The sequence below is a fragment of the Ursus americanus genome, chromosome 16 (assembly GCF_024610735.1).
Source record: "Ursus americanus isolate L20-20 chromosome 16, mUrsAme1.1.p, whole genome shotgun sequence".
In the NCBI taxonomy this organism is placed as follows: Eukaryota; Metazoa; Chordata; class Mammalia; order Carnivora; family Ursidae; genus Ursus; species Ursus americanus.
Window position 1 is genome coordinate 7,285,819 of NC_142142.1, and position 23,466 is coordinate 7,309,284.

Consider the following 23,466-nt stretch of genomic DNA (forward strand, 5'->3'; position numbering starts at 1 on the left):
CTGCTTAGCACGGAGTCTGCTTCTCCCTCTCCCTCTGCCCCTCCCCGCTTGTGCTCTCTCTCTGTCTCAAATAAATGAATAAAATCTTTAAAACAACAACAACAACAACAACAAAATGGAGGGTTACTGAGAACAGAACAAGGCCTCATCATCTTTCTGTTGTTTTCCACTCCCCAGAACACCGCCTGTGTGGAAGGACAGATATGGGGGACCAAGGGCAGGAGGAAGTACGAGAATCCAACCTTAAACTCAGGTTCCTTGCGTGCAAGACGCCTGAGCTCCCGGCTGAGCTGGAAGGCAGCCAGCATGGCATCCTCACTGGCCAGCGAGAGGTGGGCCCTGCTGGCCATGCCGCGGTAGGTGTTGATGCGGGACAGGGAGAACTTCAGCAGGTCGTAGCGGCGGGCATTGCTGCACTCGAGGCAGGCACAGGAGACCGGGTGGGGCCGGGCAATGGTGTGGCCCTGGTCCATGAGCAGCTGGGCGATCTCATACAAGTCCTTCTGGCAGGCCAGGGTGAGTGGAGTGACACCAGGGGCAAAGCGTGAGCCATCGATGGACGAGTCGAAGAAAGCCAGTGAGAAAGACCTAGTGTCCACTTTGCGGCCCTTCTCCCGTTCCAGCCGGGCCAGCAGGCGCTGCACCGCAGCTGGCTGGTTTGTGTCCACTGCCACCAGCAGGGCCTCATGGATCTGCCGGAAGTCAAACTTGACATTGGCCAACAGCACATCAGTGATGGCCTCGTGGCCCAGCTGGATGGCCAGATTGAGAGCTTCCCTCCAGGAGCGGTCCTCGGCCTCCTCCACATTCCTCAGGGGCCCACTGGGCCCGCTGCCTGACGCCTCGACCCCCGACTCCAGCAACTGCTGCACCAGGCCCAGGCGCCCCTCCTGGATGGCGGCCAGGAGCGGAGGTGGGAACCTCAGCTTCTTGTTCACGATCTCTGTGCAGGTGGGCTGTGGCTGGATGAAGGATGGAGAGGGTGGGACATCCCCTCCCCCCGTGTCTAACCTCCTTTGCTTTGGGGCCTCCCTCACCCTTCCACCTTTAAGCCCTCAGCCCAGACACCGTACTATTTTGCTCTTGCCCAGATACTAACAATGTTGTTTCCGAAGTACACTTAATGTAGTGCTTATACATGCTTCTTTTCTGAACACGTCCCAAGTACAGTAACTCACTCACTCCTTACGATCACGATAACCCTGTGAGGTAGGAGCCATCACGCCCCCCTTCCACAGCAGAGGAAACTGAGGTAAAGATATGCTAAGCCACTCAGATGAGATGGGGACCCAGGCAGTCTGGCTGAGGAGCTGGTGTTCTTAACTCCCCTTTATGCCACTTCTCAACTCAAATAGGAATTGTTGTTACTAGTTTTGGATTTCTGGAATCTTTACTAGTTCAAAACATCCAAAATGTGGGACATAATAATGTATATTATTCCATTTTTTTCTTTTAAGAAGGAAAATAAGAATGCTACCACCTTTATCTATGTATTACTCTGAAATTAGTATCTACATCAAATATACATCCTATATTCTAGTATATATGGTTTATCTAATGTCATCGTCTTACATAATGACAATATGAATGTTCCCCAAAAGATTATGTCTGTGTAGGGGATAAACTTCATTTCCATATTTTCTAGGAAGCAATCATTTTGGAAACACCCTTTCATACCATAATAATAGCATCTTGTATAGATTTGTTAAGCCGCTAATAAATACCCCTTTTGTTGAATTACTGATATTTAGAGAATTGGTCTTGGTTGAAAAAAGCACCCTTTTCTTTTTAAAAAAATTGGCTTAAACCTATACACATTTATTCTTACAGTTCTAGAGATTAGAATTCAGAAATCAGTATCATTGAAGTCAAGGTGTCGGCAGGACAGGGTGGCTCTGATTCCAGCTTCTAGAGCTAGGTTCCCCACATTCCTGAGTTTATGGCCACCGCCTCCATCTTACAAGCCAGCAGCACAGAAGATTACAAATATCTCCTTTGTCACCATTTTACTGGGTAGATTCTCAGGTGAGGAAGGGCCAGGCCTGGGTCCGGCCAGGGGCCCCCTCCCTCAGCACAGCTGCCACCCTCAGAGGAACCCACAGTGGGCCAGCGTGGGAACCCTGAGGAAGGGTGGGTTACAGCGGGCGGACGGGGCTGCATGGGGAGTCTAACCGGGATCTGCCCAGGACCCAGTTCCCATTTTGTTGACTTCATCTCCCAGCTGCTCATCGCTCTGAGAGTCCCAGAGCCTCCGAAGGACAGGCCCAGACATGTCTACGCAGGAGGGTCTTTGAACGGGGCTTTCCCCCAGCCCCTCCGCTCTGTCCAGGCCTCCTAACAGATCCTAGTGCTCCTCCCCCACCAACCTTCCCCGGCTTTGCCCTCTCCTACTTTGGGTGGCATTTCTTCCTCAGTGCTGCCTCGTCCCTCTCTCATACCGGGCCTAGCCCCCCCTCACTGCTCTTCTCTCTGGGCCCAGGCTTGGGGCTCCAGGGGCTCTCCTCCACCAACATGGCAATATCCATCACCTGCATAGCAGCGAGGATGTCCTCTCCGCCCCTGTGGCTCAATCTGTTGTTTTAATCATGGCTGGAAATGGGACCAGGATGAGAGAAAAGTAGGAGAGCAGGTCTCTTACCGTGAGGAGGTCCATGGTTGCACCCACCTATGCTGTAGGGACTGAAGGACTCCTGCCCTGTCTGTTCCCGACTGTGCCCAGCCTCTTTCCTACCCTTGAGTTCAAAACCCCGCCCTGGGCCCTCCCTTTGCCAGGACCAGCTGCTCCCCCTCTGCCTTGTACCCTGGAGACCAGAGGAACTGGTGAGTACCACACAGTGGAAACTTCTGGGAAAGGGGAGAGGACATAGTTGCTCAAGAAAGGTGGGAATAGAATTGAGAATGTCACAGGTGGAGGGGACCTTAGAGACCCTCTGGTCCAACTGCCTCATGGTATAGATGGGGACTGGGATTTGCCCAAGGTTCCACAGCTGAGCCTAGACCCATTCCTTAGTCATCAACCCATCTGATCCCTAGAATAGCTCTGCAAGCAGGAGGACAGGGGTTTTCTGTTACTGAGGGTTAATTCTGGGTGCAAGATGAAGAACTTGCTTCAAGTCACACAGTACCACCATTACCTGATCGTACCTAGGGAGGGAACCCACACAGGATACTGAGAGTTAAGGTCATGGGATGCTGGAGGTTAGTCTCATGCTCAAAAATCACTCTCAACTTCCAAGTATACCACAAGATCTTATCTGCCAGGCAGCGCTTTTGTTTCATCAGGTCTCAGTTTTCCTTTCAGGAAAATGGGCATGAGGATATGCATCACTCACTGAGAGGAAGACATTCTGGATTATGTCCCAAAGCCCTAGAGAGATCACCAGTTCTACCCCAGAAGCTCCAGAGGGGAAAAGGATGGAGCTGTCTTGGGAAAACAGGGTGCCATGGTGACAGAAGCCTTGACGACTGGGAGTTAGAGCAGGCTGGGCCCGAGGTGCCCTCAGGCAGAGTCCTGAGGGAATGAGTGGAGAGGAGAGAGGGCAGCTTGGCCTTATCAGCTCCCCTCACCTGTCACGAGATCCACTCCCCAGTTTTAGTCACAGAGGGCAGGGGGCCCAAAACCACAGCACCTCATGGCTCACGTCTGAGGGACCTCCCCACACATGCTGGCATGTTCTTCGACTTCTCCTGCCGAGAAGTACAGCTGGCATAGAGGGCACTGGACCCAGGAAGCGGGTGGTGAGCTCTCCGGGGAGGACACGTACAGTACAGACTGCGATGAAGATGGTGATGAGGAGCGAGAGGCTGGCTGAGGTGGGGAGATCTCTCCACAGGTCGCAGCGTGCCGGGGAAGAACCTCAATGCTGAAGGAGACTAAGAGGGAGAGAAGGAGGTTAGCAAAGTTGAGCCCGCTCCCAGGCATGATGCCACCCCAGCGTGGCTGTTTTTGCGGGAAATTTACTCTGGCTGGATATTCTACACCTGACAATGTCCGGTCGTGAATCTACCAAACATTTATCAAGGGTTTACTGTAGGCCTTGCACCGGGCCAGGAGCTGAGGGGCGGAAACCTAGGCCTGTCCTTCTGGACTGTAGAGTTCAGGGGTAGAGATAAGCTATGGCCACAAGCAACTGTGATACAAAGCAGAAGTGAGAAGTGCTAAGTGCAAGGGAATCTGAGAATACTGCAGGGGCTCGGCTGGGAAAGATGAGCTGAGAAGATCGGAGAAGACCTTCTGAATAGGGACTCAGAGAATTGGGACACGGAGGAAATGGATGGGAAGGAAATGCTAGGCCCTCCCTGACAGTATTTCGTATTGTTTTGTTTCATGTTTCCCCTGGGGACAGGGCCTGTGTCCCTTCCTCGGCTCGGCCAACACAATGTAAGCATGTGCTCCATACACACTTGTATGTAACTGCAGAGAAGACTGGGAGTCCAAGCTCGAATGTTCCCTGGCAGTGTTCCCAGGTCTCCTAGTCGTCCTGCAAGCGATGCCTAGTAGTCCCACAATAACCCCCAGGCCCCAGCAGCAAACCTGCACAAATGGGGCACGGTGCACTCTCCTGGACCCCATTACTTTGGGCCTGGGGTCGGTGGTGTTGTCTCTGCCCTGCCTTTGCCATCCCCCTCTGGTTGGACCGCGAGTTCGAGCTGGATAAAGCCCTGTGAGAAAGAATAGTTAAAGACCAGCTATTAGTAAGAGGCTCCAAGGGCTGAAGGAGCCTCGAGTTAGGATGGAAGAGTGTGGACTCATTGATGTGGAGGCGGGAGCCCTGGCTGGAGTCCTGGTTTTCCCACTTGATGTTTCCAACCTGAGGGAAGTCATTTAACCTTGAACATCCGAGAACAGAAGTTCTATCATTGCTTTCAGGTTTTAAAAATTATTCTTTTATTGAGATATAATGCACATTCAATAAAATTCATCCTATTATACTATTGAACAGTTTTAGGATATTCACAAGGTTGTGTAACCACCATGACTATCTAATTCCAGAACATTTTTACCACCATAAAAGGAAACCCTAAATCCATTAGTATCACTACCCTTACCTCCTCTCTGCCTCAGACCCTGGCAATCACTAATCTACTTTCTGTCTCTGGATTGGTCTATCCTGGACATTTTGTATACATGCGATCATACACTGTGTGGTCTTTTCTGACTGGCTTCTGTCACTTAGCATGTTTCAAGGTTCATCCATATTGTAGCTTGCATCAGTACTTCATTCTTGTTTCATGGCTGAACAATATTCTATGGTACGAATATACCACATTTTGTTTATCTGATCATCAGTTGATGGACATTTGGGCTGATTCCACTTTTTGGCGATCAGGAATGATGCTGCTATGAGCCTTTGTCTATATGTTTTTGTGTGAACACCTATTATTAGTCCTTTTTTTTTTTAAGATTCTATTTATTTATTTGAGACAGAGAGAGAGAAGCACAAATGGGGGTGGGGAGGCAGAGGGAGAGGGAGAAGCAGGTTCCCTGCTAAGCAGGGAGCCCGATGTGGGGCTCAATCCCAAAACCTGAGATCATGACCCGAGCCGAAGGCAGTCACTGAACCGACTGAGCCACCTGGGCATCCCTGTTATCAGTTCTTTGGGGTCTATTCCTAGGAGTGGAACTGCCATCCTCCTGGGGCCTAACCCTAACCCTAGGTCGGGTTCTGAGGGCCCCTCCCCGGGGGCCTGGCTCCAAAGCCCCAGGGACTGCGGACACCCGAGCCCAACCGCAGGACTCAGCCCGCCACCCAGAAGGAAATCGTGCCATTCAGGGCAGGAGAAATCAGAGGGAAATTGTCTATGTTTAGCTTTTTGAAGAACTGCCAGACTGTTTATCAGGTTGACTGCACCATTTTACGTTTTCACCAGCAGTGTATGAGAGTTCCAATTTCTCCACATCTTTGCCAACATTTGTTATTGTCTTTTATTTTTTATTTTTAAAGTAAGCTCTACATCCCACATGGGGCTTGAACTCACGACCCTGAGATCAAGAGCTGCATGCTCTACCGACTGAGCCAGCCAGGTGCCCCTGCTACTGTCTTTTTGATTACAGCTGTCCTACTGAGTGTGATCACTGTGGTTCTGATGTGCTCTTCTCTGATGGCTACTGATATTAAGCATTCTTTTCATGTGCTTATTGGCCATTTGTATATCTTCTCTGGAGAAAAGTCTATTCAGATCTTTTGTCCGTTACAAATTAGGTTATCTTTTTATTGTTGAGTTGTAAGCATTCTCTATGTATTCTAGAAACAAGTCCCTTACCGAATATGATATGCAAATATTTTCTCACATATTCTGTGGGTTCTTTTTATTTTCTTGACAGTGTTTTTTGAAACAGAAAAAGATTTCAATTTTAATGAAGTACATGAGATACAGTATACTCAATTTCAGATTCTAATCCACTACAGAGCTCTCTCCTTGCCTAACTGGCAACCTGTGGACAAGGACATCTTTTCTCTATTTACCCTCTAGGTCCAGACCCTGAGATCAAGCACAGACACAAGGATACTCTCTGACCCAAATAAGACACAAGTGGGGGAAGAAGGACAGGTGTAGAAGGGCAACAAGGTTAGGGGTGATCTGGGTCTTTCAGGCTGACCTACTCACCTGCGGGCTTGTACTTTCCGTCTCTTCGTCCTGCTCGCATCATTCTCTGAGCTCTGCTCCTCTGGTCTGAGCTCTGTGTTAGAAATACTCATTAAATCTAGCGCATTAACAAAAAGGCCTTCACATATGATAGTCCTTCTTTTTCTTTTAAGACTTTATTTATCTAAGAGAAGGAGAGAGAGCATGAGCAGGGGGAAAAAGGCAGAGGCAGAGGGAGAAGCAGGCTCCCCGCTGAGCAGGGAGCCCGATGTGGGGCTCAATCCCAGGACCCTGGGATCATGACCTGAGCTGAAGGCAGACGCTTAACCAACTGAGCCACTCAGGCGTCCCTATGCTTTGCTTTTGAAGTACTTATCACAGTCTGAAGTTTTGGACTTACTTGTATGACATGGAGAAGTCTCTTCGTTAGGGTAGGAAGGGGCACGGAGCCTTGCACATAGAGATGTTCAATAAATATCTATCAAGGGGCGCCTGGGTGGCACAGCGGTTGGGCGTCTGCTTTCGGCTCAGGGCGTGATCCCAGCGTTATGGGATCGAGCCCCACATCAGGCTCCTCCGCTATGAGCCTGCTTCTTCCTCTCCCACTCCCCCTGCTTGTGTTCCCTCTCTCGCTGGCTGTCTCTATCTCTGTCGAATAAATAAATAAAATCTTTAAAAAAAATATTTATCAAATGAGTGGCAACAAAACCCATTAACAACCATTTGTCTAGCTATTCAGAACTTCCGAAACACTTTATATAGAATTTAATATTTTTGAAGGTTCCAGTACCCAGCTGATCGGGTGTCCCCAAAAGGTTAGTTCCTTCCCATTTTCTGTCTTTTAAAATAATAAACTACATCCTTTCTTATGTGGTAGACAGCTTCTGAAATGACTCCTATCGATTCCTGCCTCCTGGTATTCGTGCCTCCCACTGAATTTAGGCAGAATCTAATGACTTGCTTTGAATGAACAGAATACGACAAAAGTGATGGGGTGCCACTCCTGTGATTAGGTTATAAAAGACAGACTTCTTTCTTTCTTTCTTTTTTTTTTAAAGCGTATTTATTTATTTTTTAGTAATCTCTACACCCAAATGGGTTTCGAACTCAAAACCCCGAGATTAAGAGTCTCATGCTCTCCTGACTGAGCCAGCCAGGCGCCCCAGACTGACTTCTTCCTTGCTAGTACTCTCTCTCTTGCTCTCTAGCTTGCTCACCTGATGAAGCAAGCTTCCACACTAGGAGATTCTCCAGGGAGAGGCTCTCATAGTGAAGAAAGTGAGGGAAGCCTCAGTCCACAGCCCATGAGGAACTGGTTTCCACCAACAGCCATGGGAGTGAGCTGGGGAGCAGATCATTTCCAGTGGAGCCTTCCAATGACTGTAGCTTTGTGTCAGATCTGATGCCAGAGGATGCTGTTAAGCCCGGCCCAGATTCCTAACTGTGAGAAACTGTGAAATCATAAATACTGTTGAAAGCTACCAAGTTTTGGGGAAATTTGTTTATGCAACCATAGATGACCAATGTACCCTATTTCTGCAATGAGATAACATACTTATTATTTCAGTAATTTGTTCAGTTCTTTAAAATGACAGATAAACTGTTTCCTTTTTTAAAAATTTTCCCGATAAAGCAATGAGCGAAACCAAAGGTTTTCAATGAGTACCCTACTTATTCTCTCTATTGCTGTCTAGACCAGTTAAAACCAAGAGCCCCAGGGTTCAAGTCCTGGTTTTGGGGGAGCCAGGGTGGCTCAGTTGGTTAGGTGACTGCCTTAGGCTCAGGTCATGATCCTGGAGTCCCAGGATCGAGTCCCACATCAGGCTCCCTGCTTAGCAGGGAGTCTGCTTCTCCCTCTGACCCTCCCCCCTCTTGTGCTCTCTCTCTCATTCTCTCTCTCAAATAAATAAATAAAATCTAAAAAAAAAAAAAAAAAACCCAAATCCTGGTTTTGCCACATATTAGCTGTGTGACTCAGAATGTTTAACCTTTCTGAACCTCAGATTCTTTTGTAAAATGAGTATAACAGTATCTACTTCCTAAGTTTGTTATAAACATGAAATAGTAAAAGTGCCTTAGCCATATCTGGTGCAAAGTAGGAGCTCTGACATGTTTAATCCTTTCTTCTTTGTGATAAAACCATGCTATTCCCTTAATTTATTTCTCCAATAAGCTCCAAACACCACCACCCCGACTTAACTGTCCTACTAAATTGATCACAAAACACTAATACTGCAAGGGGCCTATATACTATGTGGTTTACTTCCTTCACTTTGAAGATGAGGGAATTGAGGCCCAAAGAAATAAGGATTCCTGACTTCAGGCCAGTGTTCTTTCAATTACTACTATACAATATTTGATTTCTCTTCCAGTAACAAGACACTGGCAATTGTCTTTTCTCCCACAGGAAGTCCCACTGGTAAGGTATCCTTGCATAGCAGCACTGGATTCAGGAAAAAGGGTGGTGCTAGGGAGAGCAAGGAACCAAAGGCAGGTGGTGGGGACTCACCTGTGGTGGCTGGCTGACTAGGACCTGGTTCCTCGGGGCTGGTTTTCGCGCCTGCCATGCTCGCGGGAGGCACCCTCCGGGCAGCTGAAAGCACCATGCGGGCTGAACGGCCCAAAGCCCCTGGCTGCAGCTGTTTCAGGATATTCTTAAGCTCTGAAATTTCCTTGGTGCTCCTGCAAGGAAACAGACAGCACTTGGTTTCATTCAGAACAGAAACTCCATTCTGCTCACCCAAGTCAGCGGCATCGAACCAAGAAAGCCCGTTTGGTCTACAGATAGGGTTTGGTCTAGAGGATGTGATTTAGTGGGGGCAAACCAGGGAGTGAGTGCCTGTGAGTGACTTGGCTGCCTTTCTTTTTTCAAGAGAAAGAACTGAGAAGTGAACAAGAGACCTCCATTCTGGTAGCTACGTACGTCTGGGGATCTGGGAAGAACGTCCTCCGAATGGAAGGATTAGCCAGCCACGGGCTAGGACCAGACTCCTGAGCATCAGAGCCCTGAGAAGAAGAAAATGGAGAAATATGAACTACAGACATTCACCACCAGGGGGCACTGCCACATAGTACCAGGGACAGTCCCAAACCTGAGGGCTTCGACTTAATGAGTACGTATATTTGCTAATACCTTTATGTGGTACCTTTGCTTGTGTGCACTCTCACCCAGCTGTAACATACGAGACTCAGAGATTTAGTAATTTTGTATACTTAGTTTCCCAATGCTAAGGGGTTTGTCATGATCCTGAAAGATCAAAGAATAACGTGGCTGGGAAAAAGGGGCCATGGACTGATAACCACGTGCAAACTTTTGAGAGCATATATATATATATATATATATATATATATATATGGTTTCAAACAGTGCGTATATAAAATTGATTCGTGTAGGTACAAAACTCAAATCATTTCTCTCTCTTTATACACCTATGCGAGAGAAACTAAGTATACCCGTATGTATCTCTATATTTAAAAGTAGTTCTATCTTGAATTATTTGGGGGACATTCTTATAATTTTCTCTTCTAAATATTATTTAATAATATTGTTTCATTTCCAGTATGATTTCTTTTGTGAACTCTTTTGTTCACCTGCAACTACAAACCTACCAATTTCAGCCACCATTTCTAGCCACTGATAGGAAGAGATGTGTATGTATGTATGTGTATATAGATACCACAAGTATTAGCTTAGCCACTAGCCACTAGCCACTGTGTGTAACCATCACAGGCATTTTATAAACCTCTCTACTGCTAACTCCAGAAATGTCTTCATGTGATAATCACACAATAGATCATTTCTACATAGATTTTATTTACGTGGTATGTGCCACAGTTTCCATCTTGTCAAAATTCAATTTATCTGTGTCAATTCATCTGTACCTATTTCCTTTATTTTCCTAAATTTCCTTTTTCCCTTGAACTTAAAAGAACTAAAAAATTTTGTCTTTAATTTGCAGCTCTCATTCCTCTATCACATATTCTTTTAATTAATTAATTAAGTTTTAAGTAGGCCCCGTGCCTAGCGTGGAGCCCAACGTGGGGCTTGAGCTCATGACCTTAAGATCAAGACCTGAGCTGAAATCAAGAGTTCAACGCTTAACCAACTGAGCCATCCAAGCGCCGCTATCACAGATTCTTTTAAAAGCAAACATCTTTCTTGTAAAGCATGATCTTGGCATCATTCTGCAAGTATGAGAAGTAGTATTTTTCTTCACATCCACAGCTTGTTTTATTTATTCAAGTAATCACATTCACTGTTTAATACTTTGTAAGTGCCATCTCAGTCTCATCTTGGACCTAGCAGTAATTTTGAAATATTTTAATTTTCCAGGGCTTTAATTTTTCTTTACCTTGTCTCATAAATTTTAGAGTGAATGCTACTAGAAAGAACAACTGGATAGGTGTGGAGAGATGGTTTAACTTTAAGTGAGATTAGGAATTGGACTCCCGAGCACATGTTAAGTGGAGTCAGGTGGCCTGGGTTCAAATCCACTCCAAGACTTATTTAGCCACGTGACCTGGGGCATCTCACTAAATTTCTCTGTGCTTCTGTTTCCTAACTGGAAAACCAGTGCCACAAAAGACCCTATTTCACAGGCCTAAAAGCCCTTATGTTTTGCTATCGCTACAATATATCATTACAATGACACAGTAGGAAAAAAGCCTACGCAATTTTAGACATCTTAAATCACAAAACTGAGTGCTACCAATCTGTTGCCATGTGTCAACCCTCTCTTGTAGAAACATTTCGGGATCTCTTTCCCTGTGGTTTCATTGAGGTGGGTGCAATATTTCACTCTGCTGTTGACGTTCAACGCCTTTCTGACGTTATGGCTCTCAAGCTGCTGACTCCCCCCTCCATCCCATCAGGGTCTTAAAGGTGCAGAGTAATTAAATGGCTGACATGGAAAAGGCTCTAAGAAGCCCTTGTTCAGCCCATAATTAAGGTGACCACATGTCCTGGTTTGCCTGGGACGATGCTGTTGTCTTGATAAAATTCATAGCACTCTTTTTGCGCTCCAAGTGTCTCCGAGTTTGGATGGTAAATTTTATGGTGCTCCTATCTACAACTTGCCCCTGAACGGTAAGTTATTCTACAAGCCTACTTTGTTCTATGCTCTGTTCTAGTTGCCAGAAATCAGTGTGGAACAAGACAAACAGGTCCCTAATCTTGCAGAGCTTGCATTTTATTGGAGCCGTGGGGTTGTGGCTCCACTCCCTCAGCCCCGGGGCACCGTGCGGAGCTCTGGCAGGACATGGAACTGTGTCCACTGGTCCTGCGGCAGTTTTTAGCCTTTCCTGTGAAGGAGGAGGAAATCACAGAGCAGGCTTTACTCTGTCTCTGTCCTCTGGGTCTCTCCCGAGGCTGTACGACAGAAGCGTCTCCTCCTCCTCCTCCATTTTCTCTTCCCAATGCCCAGTCTCGTTTTTCTCAGTAACTGCGACAGGAATGACACCTGTGACATTCACTCCTGGGGCTGAACTTCTGGTTATGTCAGATGTTTGGAGCGTCTAAAGACGCACTGTGTGCATAGGAAGCGCTGTGGTACAATGATAGGAGACTTGGTTTCTAGTCCCTCTTCTGCTCGGATTCACGGTGTGAATTTGACTGTGGAAGTTTCCCTAGCTGAGCTGTAGAATGAAGTGCAGAATGAGGCTTGATGATCTCCATGTACTTTTTCACGTCTAGAATTCTAGGACTCTAGCTTGTGTGGTTCTGTCTTTGTACTTGTTTGGTGGGAATTATGATGGAGGGTACTGGAAAGGTAAAGGAAGACACCAGGGACAAGAAAGCAGGAGTCCCAAGGGGCTTAGGAGGAAAAAATAACTAGCAAACTGGCTGAGAAGAGGGGAGCTAAACTGACCAGATACCTATCCATCTTCTCTTAGCAGTATGTGTGTGCTGTACAGGGAGAGAAAGCAGGAAAACATGAAATCGCAGAGCACGTATCTAAGATTCTTTTTCTTTTTTTTAAAGATTTATTTATTTGACAGAGAGACAGTCAGCGAGAGAGGGAACACAAGCAGGGGGAGTGGGAGAGGAAGAAGCAGGCTCCTAGCAGAGGAGCCTGACGTGGGGCTCGATCCCAGAACGCCGGGATCACACCCTGAGCTGAAGGCAGACGCTTAATGACTGCGCCACCCAGGCGCCCCTGTATCTAAGATTCTAATTGGCTCTCCTGGCAGGGGGGTCAGGCAACAACAACGACAGAGAGACAGTGAGTGAGCCCTGGGACGTGCAGGTGCCAGAAGGAAAAGTCTGATGAAAGCTATAGCCCGCAGGAACCTACACCCAAAGCATGAGATTAAGTTTAAATCCAAAAAGAGACTTCGTTCTTGCTAAACAACAAGGGGTCCAACAGCTTTGTGGACACTGTACTGAAGGCTCGCTCCCTTGACTCTCCCATGGGTGAGAGGGGAGAAGAGGCGTTCACTCTTACCTGTAAGAAAGGGTAGCAAGCCCGTTTATGTTTTTATTTGAGCAAGTGTGTGTATGTCCCTCAATCAAGCACCAGCTTTCTAATGAGAAACTGAAAAAAAGTGGGAAAATACCAAGTCCTTGTTCCACAATTGTACATACCTGGCTCAGTCTAGAGCTCTCGGGGGCCAAGGAACCCCTCACGGGGTCATCTAAGGAGTCCAGGGAGGAACACACCCGGAGGAAGGCCAGGCCAAAAGACTGCTGACGTGTGAAGGGTTGGGAGCAGGTCAGGCGAAGTCGATCCCATGACTCACCTGAGGCTGGCGCCAGGAAATCATCTCAAGGGAAAAAGAAAGAAAATGAAAGGGAAAGGAAATGCGTGAACGGAGAGGAGAAAGGAAGAGAAGGTCAATAGTGAGGAGAAGAAAGAAAAGACGGGACCATACAGTGTAAACTCCAATAAAAGGAAGAATGGAGGTCATCAGTAACTGGCCCCTTAGGCCTCGGTGCTCGGAGTCTGGCAGTGCCAAGCAGGCCAGTCAAGGTGCGCTCAGACCCGGTGCCCTGCCTTTCCACTTTCCCTCCACTGTCGGGGTTCCACACTGTGCCCAGCACGAGCACATCCTCATTCTACACCTCTCCAGGGACCTTCTCAATGTCTCATTTTGACAGGAGGTACCTGCAGTGCTGGGGTCTGAGCTGAACGCTTGCCCGGTGGGTTAACTGAGCTGCACCTACCCCTCCCGGACCATGAGACCTCAGCTTCCCCCACAGCACCCTATGACCTTCAGACTCACTTCCAGCGTGACATACCAGTACTGTAAACCCTTCTCACCTTTAATTCCCAGCACTATCTGGTAGGACCTTGTCTCTGCACCTCGGGTGCCCCTCCCATATCACACTTCCTTCACAACATTACAAACACCTCCGTGTCAACAGGGACAAATCTTACTAGACTGTAAATCCCCAGAGGCCAGGAATCAGGTCTCGTGTTTCTTCTGCAGTGCCTAGTGAACACAGAGATCTGCATAGACTGGAACTCAGGAAACACTGTATACTGCCTCATTAAATCCATCCTATAGCTTTCCGTCACCTACATAAACATTTATTCTATACGAACACGTATACAGTGGTCCATCCTTATCTGCAAGGCACATGTTCCAAGACCTCCAGTGGATGCCTAAAAGCCACAGATAGTACCAAACACTGTATATACTGTTTTTTTCCTATATGTACATACCTATGATAAAGTTGAATTTATAAATTAGGCACAGGAAGAGATTAACAATAACTAATAGGGGCGCCTGGGTGGTGCAGTCGTTAAGCGTCTGCCTTCGGCTCAGGGCGTGATCCCGGCGTTATGGGATCGAGTCCCACATCAGGCTCCTCCGCTAGGAGCCTGCTTCTTCCTCTCCCACTCCCCCTGCTTGTGTTCCCTCTCGCTGGCTGTCTCTCTCTGTCAAATTAATAAATAAAATCTTTAAAAAAAACCCCAGTAATAACTAATAATAAAATAGAGCAATTATAACAATATACTTTAATAAAAGTTAGGTGAATGTGGTCTCTCTCTCTCAAAATATCTTACTGTACTCTACTTACCCTTTTTCTTTTTTTTTTTTAAAGATTTTTTATTTATTTATTTGACAGAGATAGAGACAGCGAGAGAGGGAACACAAGCAGGGGGAGTGGGAGAGGAAGAAGCAGGCTCATAGCAGAGGAGCCTGATGTGGGGCTCGATCCCAGAACGCCGGGATCACGCCCTGAGCCGAAGGCAGACGCTTAACAATGCTGCCACCCAGGCGCCCCTACTTACCCTTTTTCTTGTGCTTCTGTGAGATGATAAAATGCCTACGTGATCGTGATGAGATGCAATGAGGTGACTGATGTAGGCAGGCCCTGTGACAGTTAGGCTACTACCTGACCTTCTGACACTATGTCAGAAGGCGCATCATGGGCTTCTGGGCTGTGGTTGACTGTAGGTAACTGAAACCATGGAAAGTGAAACCATGGATGGGGTGCGGGGTGGGGGGACTTCTGTACTCACACTAAAGTACATTTATACAAATAAAAACACTACTCACAAAGAATTCTACCTCAGCCTCCACCAAATCACATTATGTGTCAATAGAAATCATAGCTCATAAACATTCCCAGCTATCACCTAATCTCACCACAGAGAACTCATACACAACCATACCACATGGCTGTTCACTCACTACCCACCCCGTGCCCCACAGACATAACCGAGCCCATGCACAGGCCCCTCCCACAAGCCCACCTACCAGCCCAGCACCACGGCTCTCTATAGTGGGTCATCTAGCTTCGCATCACTGCATCTTTCTCATAATCTCTCTCACTCAGTCTCTCTCCCATTTCTGCTTTTGCCTCCCTTACCATTTTTATTTTTAAAGATTTTATTAATTTATTTGAGAGAGAGAGCAAGCATGAGCAGGGGGAGCAGAGGGAGGGGGAGAAGCAGACTCCTTGCTGAACGTGGAGCCCGACGCAGGGCTTGATCCCAGGACCCTGGGATCATGACCTGGCTGAAGGTAGACGCTTAACCAGCTGAGCCACCCAGGCGCCCCTCCTTACCATCTTTAAACATGCGGACGCCTGAGCGATTTTTCCCCTGCTTTGAATCAGCTAGGGACATTAGCATGGTTGCAGGAAGCAGGGTGACAAAAGGTCTGTCCAGGGACCAGGAAGAACGGCCCACATCAATTTGCAGGAAAGCACAGCCACAGTTACCTAGGGACAACAGGTTGAGAGAAGAATTTAAGGGTGATGGGAAGATGCTCCCAGACTGTGCATGAGGAATTGGGTGGGAAAAGGACATTCTTCTCTTCTAGAGCTAGTTGGAGGCCCAGAAAGGTCAAGGAACACACTGAGCCAGCAACTGAAGTGGATAAGACCTCAGTCCACAGAATGACAATATGAAGGTTCACGGTGGTCCCCCCAGCCGGAAACCTTCCCTGATTCAGTAGACTTGATGCTGTCTCTGTCCTCTGGCTCTGACAGACAGTGCTAATCTCTGTCTCTATTAACCGCTGCTAAGGAGCCTGACATCTCTCTGTCCTGACAGAGCTGAGACCCATGGTCTTTGTCAGTTCTCTACTCTAGAACATTCTAAGGCCAACCTTCTCAACCCATAAATTCCTATGGAGCCTTCCCAGATTAGTGTGCAGCGCTCATCCCCCAGCATGCTCTTGACAATGATATTTACAGGTGTATACAGGTCCTATTTGTTGGCAGTTATAATTATGTCAGTGTCCTAAGGCTTCCACAGACCGCTCAGATCAAAGCAGGGCAGGTATGTTGCCTAATTCAGGGAATGCTATCCCCACTTCATTCTATGTGAACAGAACCCTCAGAGTCTGCCAACACCATACACCTGTCCCAAGGGCAAGGGCCACATCTCACTTCACACCAGGAAGGGTTTATTCCATGAAAGGTGCTCAGCCAGACCGAATTGAGACACTTTGGTGGAGCATTTGGAGGGCAATGTTACTCCTGTGTCTCCCGCAGAGGTTCCCAGAGCTCCGAGAACTCACTCACCCACATCAATGTAGCCAATGGGCACTGCCCTCTCCAGCTGGAGTTCTACTTTCAGTTGCCCACTCTTGTCCTGAGGACAGCTGAGCCAAGGTCCCCTCTGACTGTCTGGGTTCAGCAAGTTCTCCACAGGATACTTGGGATCCTAAGTCAGAGAGAGAAAGAGAACATCAGGACCCTCACTGAGCCGAAAGCTAAAGAGGATGCCCATGAAGGAGGGATCCCTGCATCCCCAAACCTTTCCAGGCATTTTAATATGATAGAAAGAGTACTGGATGGGAGTTACCATGCGCCAGGGGATTTACAGACCTTTTACCTCTCCTTCATTTACCTCATCCTCTTAACACTTGAGTTTAGTGTTTAGTTTACCTAACATTATTGCTTCTTAGTTTGTTAACTGATCAGTAAACTGAAGCCTAGGTTCAGAAACTTACCCAAGGCTACAGAAGCTAAATAACTGATCAAAGTCAGAACACCTGGGTCTCTGAGTCCAGAGCTCTTACCCACCACACTAGACTATTTTTTTTCATTTATAAGGTGCTTTCACAGACATCTATTTACCTTCAAAGTAACCCTATGAGAAAAGAAAGGCAAGGGTTTTTATTATAAGTTTATAACCGATGGTTAGGAATAAAGTGATTTGTTCACAGGCAACAACAGCGGTACCAAGAGAGACATTCTCTGTTTGAATCTAAAGTTAGATTTTTTTTTTTTTTTTTTTTTTTTTTTTGTGGAAAGTCCCTGAGCAAACTACTTTCCCTCTCTGGATCTAAATTTCTTCATCTCTAAGTAAAGGGGAGGGAGACTATATTCATGGTTTTTAATTTTGTTTGAGCAATAATATCCATCCTTTTAACTGAAATCTTACTGAAGTGTGTGTGTATTTTCAACAAATGAAAACAGAGTTCTGGTTAAAACACAGGTTGGGGAGCCTAGAGACATACACTACCCCCCCCCCACCTTCAATTTCCAGAAGGGGGTGCCCACAGAGTACAGTTTGAAAACCTCAGTATTAGGTGATAAGTAATGATCTCTAGCATTTTATAAGGCTCAGTGTATGAAGAAAACCATTTAGGCTGACTATGTAGGTAAGAAGGATATGAGTGATTTTTATTTTATTTCACTTAGAAGTTCATATAGTAGTTCCTAAAGACTCTCTTAAGAGTCTTTCCGAAATGAGTGGGGATGGTTTTGACTGTCATAATGACCAAGAAGCATCGTTGTCATTGGGGTCTGGAGGCCATGGATGCTAAATATCCCATCAGGCAAATGACACTGCAATAAATGCAGACGTGTCCCACCCAAAATGCCAAGGTACCCTCTGCAGAAGACTAGGGGGACAGGAGGGGAGGAGTGGCAAGAAAGGATAAATGGATAGAAATGACAGCAGAGGAAAGGTTGGCAAGTCCCTAAGAAACACCATATTGGATCAGTCCTGGGCCCAGGGCCTGGCATCTAGATCTAATTGGGATAATAGGGATTTCCTGAAAGTGAACTTTTAGGGAGGAGGCTGAGATCACTTTTCTTTTCTTTTTTTTTTTTTAAGATTTTATTTATTTATTTGACAGAGATAGAGACAGCCAGCGAGAGAGGGAACACAAGCAGGGGGAGTGGGAGAGGAAGAAGCAGGCTCATAGCGGAGGAGCCTGATGTGGGGCTCGATCCCACAACGCCGGGATCACGCCCTGAGCCAAAGGCAGACGCTTAACTGCTGTGCCACCCAGGCGCCCCGTCTTTTTTTTTTTTTTTAAGATTTTATTTGTTTATTTGTGAGAGACAGAGAGAGAGAGAAAGAAAGAGAGTGTGCACGCACAAGCAAGGGGAGGTCAGAGGGAGAAACAGGCTCCCCGCTGAGTAGGGAGCCCGATGCGGGACTCGATCCCAGAACCCTGGGATAGTGACCTGAGCTGATGGCAGACGCTTAACTGACTGAGTCACCCAGACATCCCTGAGATCACCTTTGATGGCAGAGGTGGTATCCTCACAGCTCAGGATGACCTTGAGTGTCCTGGTCTGCTCTCATTGACAGAGTAACTTAATTGCCCTTCTAGGGACCCTGGTAAAGACTCTGGGCCTATGGTTTTGACAGTTATCTTCAAACTAAGGGTGGAATCCTGAGGCTGTTTCCTGCTTTACCTTTAATTCCTGGGAACACTTCTTTTATGCATCTTGCATTGCTCTGGAATAACCTGAGGGCAAGAGCTGTGTGTCTTCCTTTGCCTTTGGATCCCCAAAGAAGGGACATGTCTCTTCTATTAAACTGGGAGTTTCCTGAAAGTGCAGCCAAGTCTCCTATTTTTGTCACTCCTCTCAGCCACCAAGAAAACCATCATGCCTGCTAATTAACATACCTGAGAGGAAAATGATACCACGTGGCTAATCTTTACAGGAGCCATGGTGCGCCCAGCAGCAGTCCCAAGTACAAGGCAAAAATACTTTCTCCTAAGATTTCTTCTGTCACCACTTTGGGCACTGCCTATGTTTTGGTCCCGTCAGCTTCCAGAAGAGAAAGAATCCTCGTGTTACTCCTGAAGAAGAAAACAAAAGAAAAACAAACTAGCCATGGCTGGTTCTCTGGTAATTTTTGCAGCAGTCAGTCAGACTGTTTCTGGTGCCCATGAAGGGCTTGTGGGGGCAGGGGGCAGGGAACAGATCTGGACCAGGGGGTGAGATTCCAACAAACGTGAAATGACTGGAATGCAACCACAGGGCAACAGAGAGGCAAGGACAAAATATGTTAGCATGGTAACGTAGGTGAGCTCCCAAGGGCATGAATTATGTCTTAAATCATTCACCTTTATACCCCTAGAGCCTAGCACATCGCAAAGATGCAACAAATGTTCAACTATATATACAGATCTATCGATTTTTGTCTTCCCTTTAAAATCAATCTTCTTAAATTAATGTTCAACTATATATACAGGTCTATCGATTTTTGTCTTCCCTTTAAAATCAATCTTCTTAAATTTGTTTTTCATTGTTACTCCCCTACTAGGAATCTTCAATAGCTTGCTTATGTTTTCAAATCCCTTTTTACATGGTAGGTACTTGATAAATATTAATGCAGCTTGGCCCCTCGAAGCATCTACAATGTAGAGCTCTACATTTTCTGCTTCATCTGCTCCTATTCCTTTCATCAGAGGATGTGTTTTACCTCTCATTGTTTTGTTTATTTAATACTGAAAGTTCATGATGGGTATTTGTACTTTGTCTTTGGCCAAACTTTTTATGGAACATTTGAAATATATGCAAAAACGTACATGTTAGTATAATGGACTCTTACCCATCCATCACGTAGCTTCAACAGTTCCTTGGCTAGAGGTGTTTTAAAGTTGTCTGAATGCCTTTAGGTGGGATCTCTCTCCAAATATTTATACCCTGCCCTTTTTACCCATGTTCGTTACCCATCTGGCCCCTGAGAATGAGTCCCTGATAAATTCTTGGCCATAATGTTTGGTCTTCTTGCCTCCTTCCCTGATAATGAGTCCCTGATAAATTCTTGGCCATAATGTTTGGTCTTCTTGCCTCCTTCCCTGCTCCCTTAGCCCCCAAATTTCCCCCTATCTTCAAGACTTTCTTCATGCCATCACCTCTGCTTGGAATGCTCTTTCCCTTTTGCACTTATAAAATTGAATGCATCTTTGATGTTCAAATATCACCTCCCCCTCAACCAGCTCAAGTGATAGTTCCAGCCTCTTGATTTTGTGTTACAATTATCTGAGTATATGTCTTATGTCCCTTGACCAACTGCAGGCTCTTGGAGGACAGGCTTCATGTCTAATTCATTTCTGTATCCTCAACATAAGAGGGAGAAACAGATTAGCAACGTCTGCTGAATGAATGACCATAAGAATTGAGCTCCAATGGGCCAGGAGTCATGGAGTGCTCATAGTGGGGCAGACTGCTGTGACAGTGGTAACAGTTAGTGAAGGTCATCCAAAGGTCAAGTACTCCTCACAGGTCACATTCAATATGGTGCCATGGCTTCAAAGAGAGAAGAATGCAAGATGAGTCCTGAGTCACCTTTCCAGGCCTGCAGTTTAATTAGAGTTGATTATTCCCAGTATAGGAACTCACTGAACTTCAGCAGTTTTTTCTACTCTCTGCATACAGAGACATATTGGATATATAAAGATAAATGATATAGTCTCTGTTTTGGAGAAACTCCCAGTATCCATTTGTGATTTGATGTGAAAACTCCACCATCTCTCATCACTAACATACAGATGATAGACTTGGCCATCATATACTATACTATAGTATACTCAAACTATACTCCAGGCTTGGGGACCCTGAAGCTGTCCATCTTGGATATTTTATTTAGTTAATATTTTGGGGGTGTCTGGTAGGTACCAGGCCCTGTACTGGTACTGGATACACAATGATGAGTAAGATATATATAATCTTTTCATGAAGATCATGGTCTATCAAATTGTTTGCAGTTCTCCAAGATTAAGTGCTTTCCAACCTCCTTGTGCTTGTATATACTGTTGTTCTTTTTTTTTGGCAATGGCATGTTTACCCTCTGTGTCACCCCACTAAGTAGTGAGCACTCTGAGGATGTGGAATTTTGTCATGTTCATCATTTCCCACACCTCAGGGAGGTGCTGAAACATGGTAGGCATAAAGAGCCATTGAAAAGAGTAGTTTATTAGGTCAATATAATTCCAGTCAGAATTTCAGCAGAGGTTTCCGGCAAACATGACAAACTCATCAACCAATAAAGGGCCACAAATTGATAAAATTCTAAAAAGACAAATCAAAAAGATTCCAGAAACACACTCATATAAATAGGAATTTACAGCCTGTTGACTGTAAGATAGAACAGAACCATGAGTCTGTCAAAAAAAAAAAAAAAAAGATGAAGTAACAAATGGTGTTCAAAAAATTGGTCCACTTGTGAAGAAAAATAAAAGTAGATCCCTATCTCACAGCATATTTAAAAAATTATAATCAAATGGATCAAAGATGGAAACACGAAAAATACTTTAAGGTAACAAAAACAAGGTTAAAATAGAAATGACTGGAAGAAGATATCTGCAACACACAAAAACTTGGATAGTATTCAGGATATATATTTTTAAATATTACAAATTGGTATGAAAAGGGCAAACAGTCCAATAGAAAACTGGAGAGAAGATAGAAATACAATTCACTAAGACCTGAATGACCAAGAATCCATACTAAAAAAAATCCTCATACTTCCTGGAAGTAAGGAAATTGCAAATACTTTTCCTCTAAGACCAGAAAAAATTTAAAAATTTAAAAATGAAAAAGTCTACAATGTAAAGGATTGGCAATAACATGGGGAAACTGGCCCTCTCATAAACACTTCCAGCCCATCTTAATTCCGACTAGCTACATTTCAAGAATAGGCACTTATGTGTGGCTTGTAGTTAACTTATTTGAACAGTGCAGCTCTAGAGGAACTCACATGTATACAGACACATGCAATATTTCTAATAGCAAAAAACATAAAATTCTAATGTCCATTAGTTGAAGAATGGATAAACGGAATAGTAAAATACTATATATTATAATGGAACACTACCTAAACAGTTAAAAGAAATGAATTAGATGTAAAAATACATAAACATGGACAGTCCTCAAAAAATATAGTGAAAGAATAAGTTACAGAATGATACAGAAAATAGCACTTATTTTCATCAAAAATCAAAATGAAATAATGCAATTACATTGTGAATACACAGAATTTTTCTCAATGGACTGGGAGAATACCCAGCTAATTATGATAATCCTCGTGTCTGGGAAAGATGAAAGGGTAATGGGTCTGAGAGTAGAAGACACAAATACATTCAACCTTTATCCGTATTATTTTATCTTTTTTAAAAAATGAGGATACAAATATATCATGATGTCAATAGTCAACCTGGGGTGATTGTGTTATAAGGTATTTATAATATTCTCTGCATTGTTTCACATGATAAAAATAATTCCCATTTTAAGTGAATAAGATGCCTGTAGATGGTGTAAATATTACCCTGTAACTTCCCGTTGGTCCTAAAATAAAGTTGACAGGCACTCTATTCTGAGTCCACTGGTCATCCTAGCACTATTCACCCCCACTGATCCAGCTGGGACGCCCAGGGGGTAAGGGTGCAGGGGCCATAGGTTTGTAAGGTGTTGGGTCCGGAGTACAGATAACAGGGGATTGGAAATGAGTTAGGAAGCTTTAAATTGCGGTGCAGCACACAGAATAATGTGTAAGGGCGGGGGTAAAGTTAGGAGCTGCGGACGCACGATGTATGGTAAGAAAGAGTACGAAGATTTGTAAAGCGACCCTAAGGCGTGAGAGCGCAAGAAGCAGTTTGGGGGCCGTGGAGGTCCCGCAAGGCTCTTCTCTCAGCTTCAGGAGGCTGAGCCCCGCAGCCACTTGCCCCGCACCTCGCGACGCGCTGTTCCGTGAATTCCTTGACGGCCACCCATTGTCGGCAACTCTCCTCCCACCCATCAACAACCCCCGCCAAGACCCCTCACCCAGGACAATGGACCTCGAAGAGCCACCGCTGCCTCAGATCGTGGACGACAAACCCAATCTCCCGCCAATTCGGCCCTCTGACCTCCGCCTTCTGACCTGGAGCACAACTCTTACGCCTCCCCAAGTCCGGGAATTTGTTCTGTGGCCTCAGAAAGCCGCTGTTTCTGAAAGATGACTCCCATCGAGGCAAGAAGACGTGTTATACTCAGCAAAATACATTCGTGTGTATCTATGTATGTTTTATGTCTATTTTAAAAATGTATATTTTATGCAAATTTCCACTCACTAAAATCTCTCCAGAACTCGGAACTTAAACTTCCGGGTCGATTCAATGCATTCTGGGAAATGTAGTCCTCAGCCTCCACGCTTCACTCCTTGGAGCTCAGAGTGAGGGAGCGTCGCG

At 45.6% G+C, this 23,466-nt stretch overlaps 2 protein-coding genes across 3 annotated transcripts in view; both read right to left on the reverse strand.

The window, feature by feature from the left end:
• Nucleotides 1-2,653, reverse strand: part of LOC148108747 (short transient receptor potential channel 2) — an 18,829-nt gene extending 16,176 nt beyond the window's left edge. Inside the window, exons 1-2 of the mRNA XM_087868108.1 lie at nucleotides 2,639-2,653; nucleotides 243-962 (exon numbers count right to left, since the gene is read on the reverse strand). Of these exons, the coding sequence (XP_087724234.1) occupies nucleotides 243-962; nucleotides 2,639-2,653 (735 nt within the window). The remainder of the gene's footprint in view (nucleotides 1-242; nucleotides 963-2,638) is intronic.
• Nucleotides 917-23,382, reverse strand: XNDC1N (XRCC1 N-terminal domain containing 1, N-terminal like). 2 transcript variants are annotated; one of them, XM_087868110.1, is made up of 10 exons: nucleotides 23,160-23,382; nucleotides 18,916-19,092; nucleotides 16,568-16,709; nucleotides 15,605-15,760; nucleotides 13,172-13,350; nucleotides 9,512-9,594; nucleotides 9,098-9,270; nucleotides 6,610-6,682; nucleotides 4,535-4,662; nucleotides 917-3,873 (listed from the first exon to the last, which is right to left on the reverse strand). In XM_087868110.1, the coding sequence occupies exons 2-10, from the start codon at nucleotides 18,958-18,960 to the stop codon at nucleotides 3,638-3,640; spliced, it is 1,215 nt and encodes a 404-aa protein (XP_087724236.1). In that variant the 5' UTR covers nucleotides 18,961-19,092; nucleotides 23,160-23,382; the 3' UTR covers nucleotides 917-3,637. The 2 variants fall into 2 exon arrangements, with proteins under 2 accessions (XP_087724236.1, XP_087724235.1); XM_087868109.1 differs by having other exon boundaries at nucleotides 23,063-23,382.
• Nucleotides 23,383-23,466: the final 84 nt, after the last annotated feature.